At 39.1% G+C, this 10,598-nt stretch overlaps 1 protein-coding gene across 1 annotated transcript; it reads left to right on the forward strand.

The window, feature by feature from the left end:
• The first annotated feature begins 2,157 nt into the window (after positions 1-2,157).
• Positions 2,158-9,357, forward strand: LOC119887188 (sodium/glucose cotransporter 4-like). Its single transcript, XM_038698090.1, has 3 exons — positions 2,158-2,515; positions 5,720-5,838; positions 9,220-9,357. The coding sequence occupies exons 1-3, from the start codon at positions 2,494-2,496 to the stop codon at positions 9,346-9,348; spliced, it is 270 nt and encodes an 89-aa protein (XP_038554018.1). The 5' UTR covers positions 2,158-2,493; the 3' UTR covers positions 9,349-9,357.
• The last annotated feature ends 1,241 nt before the right edge of the window (positions 9,358-10,598 follow it).

Raw genomic sequence — 10,598 nt, forward strand, 5'->3', positions numbered from 1 at the left:
CTTCTTATATTCTGATTTGAGTTGTGACAACTATGACCACATGAATTAAAAAAATTAAACATTTCACTGCCCAAGTCAGCTATAACACAAGTCTTGTTCATTAGACTACATGCTGTACAGTATTTGTGGACAGATTTTGTCCCAGGATTTATTATGCATTTCTTCTTCTTCGTTGCATGATTTAGAATAATAAGGTGAGAAATGGGTCTGTTCTGAGTTCATCCTGCACTGCAGCAGCTAATAAAGTCCATTTAATCCCAAAAAGGCTTTTCTTTTAGGCAGGCTGGAGCAGAAAACAACTCACCTTTCTCAAGTTGTACAGTAATGTCACATGTGTATGAAGGTGGATCAAACAAGCTAATCTTAAATGTCAAAGTAGAGAGGAGCCTAGTAGGCCTATTTATTTTCATTCATTACACAATATGAATAAGCTATGCAGACAGTTGTAAAGAAAGAACATCTTTTTCTTCTGTTCTCTACTTGTTATAGTTACACAGTATTAGGGGTGTGGGCTGTATTAAAAGTATCCACTGTTCTCCCATGCTCTAACACACAGTAACGATGACATGTGTGCTGTTCTCACATTCTTCCTCTGTATGTACACATAAACAACAAGGCAGGGAAATATAAAAGGAATTTATTTTATTGTTCAGTGTACATGCTCACATCTGAAACAAACTTTACATGCTTGATAACTCTCCCACCCCGCAGACATCTACACACCAATACCGATTTATATTCATAGCGGCAAGTGCTATGTAGCGCCACATAGGGGACACAAGAAGTGACATATAGCACCTTCATGCGGCAATGGAACCACATAGGAAATTCACAGCCGCACCGGCAGAGCTCCAGAATGTGCAACTCGGCCGGCTCAGATGCGGACGTGCTACAAGTGCGAGGGCCCGCCCAACGCTGCTTGCAGCTTTAATTTCTAATGGAGCCGGACTTCTTTTTGCAATCAGAAGAGACGCCCCCTTCTGGCCGTTTGATAGAATGCAGGTTTAAGGGACTTTTGCGTTCACATCAGTTTGCAGACCGGAAGCTTCCCGCTTGGTAGGACTACTTCTATTAGTAGTAGTTGTAGCAGTCTGATTTGTTAAAAGTAAGGAGAAAAGGGATATTTGGACAAATAGAGGACCACACATTATTTATCACAAGAGCCAATGAGCGTGGTTCATGTGGTGTCGGAAGAATTTTTTTCCCCTCCTTAAATCTTTATTGCAAAAATAGGAATAAAGTGTACATAGGTCATAAATAAGTATACAGAACAGTATACAAATATATAAGAAGACACAAATAATGAAAACGTTGCCTTTTAGTAAATTATATAAAGATATTAACCATATTTTGACAGTTTCCACATCCTTTTGTTGTTGGATTTAAAAAGTAAATAGTAAATATAGTCAACCTCATGGAGATAAAGTACAATATTAGTTTTTTTAATGCTGAATTTACAATTGCCATTAGAATTAATACATTTTAATTTGATAATTTGTTGCACCCACAACCCATAGTCTCTGTTCCTCTGTTTTTCTGTGCCTGATCTTCATGTTTGGTACAGTGTTACCTTTAACTGCCTCTGTTCTTGCACATTGTTTATTGTATGTTTCCTTGAATTCCCTGTTTCCTAACTCTGTTAATTGTTATAATAAAACTACTTTCGTGTCAATCCTGTTTCCTGTCTCTGGGCCTGGTTCAATCCTTTCTGTGTTCCCACCCGTGAAAACTACAGCATTATTCATTCATACATCTGACATCTGAAGTTTCAACAGCAGCAGCAACAGTTTTTCATTCACAACAAGTATAAACAATTAGCAGTTAACTGAACATTACTCTATCTAAATCAAATCCTCCTTTTTACAAATTTAGAAAAAAAAGACTGTGGCAGCTAATGGCCTTACTGTGGCATTGTTTGGCAGCCTAGTGGCTCCTTGTGGCACTCCTTGTATCTCTCTCTCTCGAACAACATACTGTACTACTCTGCTACATATTATATTGCTCATATTTGTGGTAAAACTAAATCAAAAACTTTGCCTATGTGGAAGATTTGTAATTTGTCTTTTCTTTAGTTTCACCCAGTGTTCCTTTCAATAAACCTGCTGTTCAAAGTCCAGATGAGGGAAGGCGTATAGCTGCCTGTCAACATACATACACCACAGGGCACCCATGTAGCTCACCGGGTAGAGAGTGTACTCTTCCCTGAGTCCTTACCACAGCATTCTGTAGCCTTTCCTGTCTCTATCTACAGTTGTCACAGTTTTACAGCTGTGCAGTAAAGGCAAAAAAAATCTAAAAGCTAAGCCGTGAACTTTGACAAAGTGATTAATAATTAAGCTTCAGGTTGACTGCACAGATTCACATACCTCTGTTGAGTTTACCAGCAGGATCACCTAACTCTGTTACACAGCCAGAAGAACTTATACATAGGAGAAGCACTGGATGACAGAGTATCTGTAAGAAGTCAACACAATCTGGAAGATTGGAGTCAATATGTCTTCCAGTCTCACTGCAGGTATGAAACTTTTAACTCAGTTTTATGCTCGTAGGCTCTTTGCACAACTGTTTTTACAAAAAGCCTTATTTTGTGACAGGAACACAGGAGAAAGCAGAATTACAAACTATAAATGAGCCAGTTAAAACAGGAAATTCAGCAACTCTTAACAGGATTGGGCATTGCCGAGTCTGCCTGGGTTTGTAGTACAACTGCTATATTATCATTTTACCTTCAGCCTGGGCAAGATAAAAGCCTTGCTTTCAATATTTATTTACCAATGTGTATAATAAGGATGATTTTTGTTGTGTACTATCTATGGTATGCAAATAGTTAGGGCCCGAGCACAAAAAGTGCGAGGACCCTCTTGGAACTGAAGATTTTTTTTTCTTTCGTATTTTATGGGTCTTGCACATGATTGGCAAAATGACTCGCTAGCGCCCCAGTCCTCCAGGTGCCAGAGAAAGTACACAGTCCGAATTCCTTTGTGTTCCTCAAACTCAAAGCATTACCTTGTTTAATTAAACAATCTTTGTTAAGTTACTAAACAGGTCTCTCCACTCCATTAAAGTAGTTATGTCACTGTCTTGTTGCTATTGAAAAGAAGAATCCATATAAGTTAATTTCGCAGTGTTTTAATTTTCAGCAATGATTCCTGACATTTGTTTAAGTGATGTTTTTAACTAATGCTTTATTTACAGCTCCTTCTGACCTCTTATACTTAGAAATGATATATAAAGAAATGTTATCCTATGCTACTTGATTAATTTTCCAGCTCAAATTTAATGTTAAATAACTAATTTTCCCAGCTCCTGGCCAAATGATTGTTTAAAGAAATAATCATTTGCTATCTTAAGTCTACTCATGGAACCAGAGTTCACCCAAGAGGACAAAATAAGTATTACATGCCATTGTTCTGAAATGCCATTTTAATGTATAAATGTCACTCTGTTTTTACCCGTTCGTAATCTGATGCCATGTTCGTGTAACTTGCTTATATTCTCTAAGTAAGAATATGTAACAGCAATATTATCCAGGAAGCTAGTAAAGTTCCTTTCATCTAATGTGATTCCTATGAAATGCTAACCTTAAGGTTTAACTACTGACAATTGTTTTCCTTTTTATCAAATGCTTAAAACTAAGAATGGTATAACAGTTTGACAGTGGGAAGATATTTGATTACAATACGCGCAAATAGGTTTTAGAATAGACATATTAAAAGTTAAAAGACAAACCAGAAACAAGCCCTCAGGGGAACAAAGCCAAGCCCCCTGGGAACACGCCCCAATAAACAAAAGCAGCGACACAAGTTTGCTCGCTCTCTTGGCTCCTCTTCGCTCTTCCCTTGCACACTCAGTGTGCTCTGTCTCCCAGCAACGCCCTAAAAGAAGTTCGACCCGGCTTGCCGTGAAAACTCTTTTGTTCTTTTCAAGCCACACACGCGAAGCGCCGCGACCTCGGCTTTTCCCTCGTTTGCAGCAACTTACTTGTTTTTTTATTTTCTTTTGTTTTGTTTGTTAAAAGTTATCAGACCGTTAAGTTACACAATTTTAATTCAAGAACGTTCTTTTAAGCTTTATTCCGTCGAGCTAACTTACACTGCTCCCACCGGAGCCTCATGGGCCCGTCTTGCCAGCAGTAAGGACAATCAAACCTTTAACCCGAGCCAGGGTTAAAGACCTCCCGCTCCAAGTTTTCTTCAATAAGCCGACCCAGACGGACCTCTGGAGCAATTCCCTGGCAGAGAAAGCGGCTGGCTGACGGCTGTGAGCTGTCCTAACTGAGAACGCACGGAACTCAGCCAGCGTGAGGCCGCCGACCAGCAACCCGGCTGGGAGAAATGACAAGCAATAAGGCTAAATCCCTGCATTCTGTGATCAGTGTTGTCCAATAGTTTGTTAATCGATTATCTTTAACCCTTAAAAGTCATAGCCAAACTGAGTTATTATCATAGCTTGCGTTTATTAGTTGCCCTTATGAATCAAATTCTCCCCACAAGAGAACCCAATTTACAATAGAACTCAACATTCTTGTTGTTTACATCATGTTTGTTTAGCCATTGTTTATTTCTTTGATTTAATTCACCTAAGTTATCTAATATATTTCACCGTAATCACAGGAAGTGTGTGTGTGTATTGTCTAACTCCAAGTCCCTGTCATGAAGAACTTTAAATCAGAGACTGACTGATTGATTTAAGATAATTGAGCGATTATTAACTAATTGATCACTAGTGAATAATTGTATAATTAAATATTAGAAATATTAATTTTCATAAGTTTATTAAAAATCATACGTAGACCTGCTACAAAGCCATGCACTGCTCAGCTGGGTTTGCTGGACAGACAGACAGAATAGAGATTCACTGCAGCTGCACATTAACCAAACATTACTGTTATCTGCTAACATCAGACTTTGAGAGGAGAGAACACAGGTTTACTTGGCCGCAGTCCCCACAGTTGTCAGTGTCTCTTCTCGTGCCTAGATGAATAGTCCCTCTTCATCCTCTCAACTTGTAAGAGTTTTATGATGTTCTAAAGAAGTGCTGAATATCTAGCAGTATCTCCGCCATTGATGTGTTGTTTCAGTGTGCTCTGCAACAGCGAGGGCGGGGTATGCTAGTGTGGCCGATTACATCATAATATGTTTAACATAATAATGTCTACATAATATTACAATATATACTAAGTTACTATTGAGAACTCACGTGTTTCTTTTGCAGATTAAAATAAGAACCTCATGATATGCTAACTTGACAATTTTGAGGAGCTTGCTCGACCAACTTTTTCCTATATTGGCTCAAATAGTGTTTTTTATTCCTAATGTAAAATGTGTTTTGCAATGAATAACTGTTTCATTCATTAAGTTCACATTTATCTCATGTTTTAAAATAATAGTTTATTTAATCTCTGCGAAATGTTTATTGTGTATGTGGTGTCCTTGCTCAACTGCCAAGTATTATGAAGCTTACTATTTCAAGAAAAACCAAGACTTTAAAATTTAGGACTTAATTCTTTCTTGATGAGGTGTAAGGCACACTGGATCTAAAAGCGTAGGAAGGCATCACATTGACCCCTGTGTACGGGCACTGCACTAGTATAATAAATTTATTAGCTGTTGCCATGTTTTGTTGTTATTTAATTCAATGATTATAGAGCTGTTTTCAGTATAGGGATAGAGAACTAAATGCTACCATAGTGAAGTTCTTTTCTGTACTTGGCATGCAGGCAGCAGCTCCCCTGGGTTCACCACAGCAGCTCCTTCCAGCACAGGTCTAAGTTTGGATGCTGCTGACATCGCCGTTGTTGTCATCTACTTTGTCTTTGTCATGGTGGTTGGGATCTGGGTAAGATCTGAAAGTGGCTCAACTCATTTTACACTTACGCCTTCATCATTATTTTTAATAAAATCTTTAAAATATCTTAAGACCTTTCTCAGGTGAAGAGCTTATCGTAATACTGTGCTGTGTTAAACCTCTATGAGCTTACACTTTAAGTCACATTTTACTATTTTTTATTCCACAAATGCTTATCCTAAAACATGCTCAGAGGAAATATGACAAAACCTGGATACTACCTGACAAAGAACCAACTGGGCTCAAAAAGTTGCAGGGCACAGTGTTTCAAGTCATTTTTATGATTGCAAATTTCTGTACATGCTAAACATGTTTCAATACATGGATTACAAATAATGTAACCTACCTGAAAGGTGCTAACCTCCATCTGGCTCTTTTGGTTCTTTTATGAGCATAGCCATTATGATGGTGTATTTCCATTTACCAGAAAATAAGTTAACTTAAGGTCAGGAGCAGGGTCACGCCTCAACCATACCTCTTATCACTGTCAACCCATCCTGTCCAGTTTCTCTCAGTTTTCTCAACAACAGACTCTGCATCAAGCTTAATTGCATTCACCCATTTACACACACATTCATAAGGCGTGGCGACCATGCAATACGCAACAATCGGCCATGCCATCCTCCTCATCCATCTGGCAGGCCATGGAGCTCGGCTCTCTAAAGCAGACATCACTAGCACTACAACCCAGAAGAAAACTCTTTTGCTCAGAATAGTCTTTTCTTTAACTCTTGAGAAAACACTAAGATCTCAATAGTATATCTTTTAGAGATCACTCCAATCTGAATTGTTGCTCCTAAAACCCCTTAGGAGAAAAGGATGAAATAAAGAGAGATTGAGGTTTTGAGACTTAGGTAAGACAAATAGATACTGAATTGAGATTACAATAGGATAAATGAAAGTAACAGTTGAGATCTCATGATTGTAACTTATTGAGTTCATTAATGTCTTGCTTATTGCTCCTAAAGATCTGTTGGGAGCTCTGGGGAGGTGTTTGTGAGCTTGATTATATTACATTTGTCACGATCGTGGTGTGGAGGCAGGTTGGAGGACCCAAACGCAGGACACAGAGCGGAGCAGGTATAGTCAAAGAAGGGTTTTAATATAACCAAAAGCGAGCACACTTACAGGTGAGTGGCTGAAAAACAGAAATCCAAAATCCAAAAGTACAGGGATACGAGACTAGACAAGACAAGACAAGACAAGACAAGCAAGGCTGGTTACAGGCAGGCAGAGAGTACACACACGACAGACTGGGGGGTAAAATGAACAATGACCGGACAAGGACAAGACAGAAACACCAGGTATATACACAGGGACTAACGAGCAGGGCGGGAGCAACACAGGTGACAGACATGAGACTAATGAGGCAGAGAGAGAGAGCAGAGGAAAACAGAGACTTGACATGACAAGCAGACTATATAACAGATACTGGACACTAGACAGGACAGAACCCAAAACTCAACATACTAAGGCAGATACTAAACTCAAAAGTGCAACACAAAGGATGGCCAACCGGCAGAGCGTGACAACATTGCTTTCTATGCTTGGAGAACTGTGCTGGAGGCTTGACCTGAGCTGGATTTGAACCCTGCTCTTGCTGTTCAAAGGGCAGCAACACTGCCGCTGCACCATCCTGCTAAAATTAACAATGAAGTAAATAGAGTACAATGTTCCTTTACTTAAAAGAGGAGAAATACCATATACACAATTAAGGTCCTCAAAATTCTACTCAAGTAAAGGTATAAAAGTATTCCATAGTGAATGTACTTAAGTATCAAAAGTAAAAGTGCTTATTCTGTATGACAGATACATGTATATATGTATGTATCTCAGTTCTTGAGTGCATTCGGTCCTTAATTAATTAATCTCTAAACATCATGTCAAAGTATTGGCTGTTCCAGTTATGCTGGCTGTGAACTTAAGAAATTGGAAAACATGACATTTGAAAGTGCATTATTTTCAATGTCAAAATTTATTTTATTTTTCTCAGTAACTTGTAATAATTAATAATAATAATAATAATTAACAATAAATAGGGTTTGAAAGGATTTGAAATTAAGGGGAGTAAAAGTACAAACCCCCATAAAAAGAAAATAGTGGGGTCACTAAGACAAAACTGAGAAATATCTTGAAGCTTTTTTCTGATCCACATTCTGGACTGAAATTACACTTAGTTAAGATACTGTAGAGATCCCATCTTTTGATCAGAGTAAGACAGAGATGAGTTTTTTGCTCCTGAGGACAATATGAGAAAACTGAGACATATTTGAGAAGAATCATGAGATCCCGGAGTCATAGCTGAGTTTTCTTTGAGCTCTTTCTCTGATCTCATGGTCCAATGTTCAGAAGACTTAAATTAGACTTATTTAAGATCTCTTGTTCTGATCAGAGTCAGACATAAATAAAATTTTATGTGGTTGTTTCTCCTAAGATGAATTTGAGAAGTGGTAGAAAATGCCTTTGGTCTCACCTTGGTATTAAAAGTAGCTCATTTGTGTCTAGAAGAAAAGAAGGAAACAACTATGAGATCTCATCTTGGATTTTGCTTTCCAATGGGAAGTCTTGCCCAGACATCTGGTGTTTTCTCAAAATTCACTGAAACGGACCCTATTATTTTTTACTTACTTACTTACTACTAACTTTTGGCAGACAAAGCAGATTTCTTTACCTCTACACTACCATTCCACACTCATAAAAGTTTTCTTTCAGAGAGAAAACTTGTATTCACACTCTAGAAGTAAAACTGAGCAGCTGGGAGCTTCATTCCCCATCCACATTTTATGTGTAGACCTAACTAAACGAGCAGCTGACCAAACACATCAGTACCACAAGACCTAGTCTAAAAAAGGGGAACTGCCACTCAATTGTAGTCAGTCTTTCTGGCATATCTTCAGAACACTATTCCAGCCATTCTTTCTACATCAGTGCAGTGCCAGTATCTCAAACCATTCAAGTCCTCGGTTGCTGGTCTTCCCAGGCATACTATATCCACAGCAATCTTAACCTTTGTCAAGCTCACGGCTCAGCACAGCTCCATCTAAATCTGTTGATTCTTTGGGGGCCCGTAATCAGCTCGGGTGACTCTACCCTAGAGATGGATCCCCCATACTGAGTCTCCTCCCCCCAGCCTCCAATACATTCATCCCAGAGTACAAATAGTTACAAGAATATTAGAATAATAAACACAACATTTTTGGGAGCTCATCCTTGGTTTGATTTCTGTCCAAGTCACCAGGAACTGATTTATATTTGTGTGACAGCACAGAAAAGTTTTTTTGTTTGTAAAAGTGATATTGCAGTGACACAACATACATTATTTTTTTTTTTAGTGTACTGCTGGTCTAACCTTTACCTCTTTCTCCTTCTCAGTCATCAGTGAGAGCCAATCGCAGCACTGTGGGGGGGTACTTCTTGGCTGGCCGTTCAATGACCTGGTGGCCTGTGAGTACCTACCCTCTGACTGATGTCCATGATGTGTTGTTTTCAATTTCATGTTAATGTGCTTTTGCTATGCTATGTATATGGCTTTGCAAACATACTGTAATGTTCTATTGTCTGAATTCTTGTCCTGTTTGGTTGCTCTTACACGTAACATAACATTACAAACAGTTACACAACTTGAGCTTTAGGAACAGGAATAAATAACAAAACACATACAAACAGTCGCCTGATACTTTTGTCCCAGTGACAAGACGCAGCTCCCAAAATAGAGTTTGAGGTTGTTTTTTATCTGCAACTATCCCCAACCTTAACCCAACCAATAAACTTCATGTGCCCTACAAAAGGTACCTACATGAGTGGAAATGTAATAGTGTTATTCCACTGTAATAAAGATGTTTTCTTGCACATGCTTGTGTTGTACAAGGTCAAATACATTTTAATAAAGCTTGTTAGGGCCCGAGCACGACCGTGTGAGGTCCCTATTGAATTTGCTCGGATTATATTTAGGGCCCGAGCACGACCGTGCGAGGTCCCTATTGAATTTGCTCGGATTATTAGGGCCCGAGCACGACCGTGTGAGGTCCCTATTGAATTTGCTCGGATTATTAGGGCCCGAGCACGACCGTGCGAGGTCCCTATTGAAATTGCTCGGATTATTATTAGGGCCCGAGCACGACCGTGCGAGGTCCCTATTGAAATTGCTCGGATTATTTTTTTTTTTTTTTTTTTTTTTTTTTCTGCAAAGTAGGCCCAAATGACATGGCCTAAACATACTCGAAAACTCACCAAAATTTGCAAACATGTCAGAACCGGTGAAAAATTTCGTATTCTACAAGTTTCGCACATGGGCGTGGCAAAATGACTCGCTAGCGCCACCTAGAAAATTGGAAATGATTAGCCCCTCGTTCACGTTCAACCTACATGTACGAAATTTTCTGGGGACATGTATCGTATCAAGACGCACAAAAAAGCCTCAAGAACCCATAGCCTAAAGTAAACAGGAAGTCGGCCATTTTGAATTTTATGGCCATTTTTGGATGATTTACACACTTCGTACTTTAACGAACTCCTCCTAGGGATTTAGTCGGATCGACGTCAAATTTCTGCTGTGCCTTCTAAAGGCATTGACGATGAAAAGTTGTGCTATTTGCGCGTTTTCGTCAATGGGCGTGTCCGTGGCGTCGATGATTCGCTATGAAACAGGAAGTTGTTGTAACTTCAGTGTACATGCTCACATCTGGACCAAACTGTACATCTAGGATGAGAGTCCCGCCCTGAACACATGTACATGCCGACATTCACCCACA

This window comes from Micropterus salmoides, unplaced genomic scaffold (assembly GCF_014851395.1).
Source record: "Micropterus salmoides isolate LMB-PRFRI ecotype aquatic unplaced genomic scaffold, ASM1485139v1 Ms_hic_scaffold_4047, whole genome shotgun sequence".
NCBI lineage: Eukaryota > Metazoa > Chordata > Actinopteri > Centrarchiformes > Centrarchidae > Micropterus > Micropterus salmoides.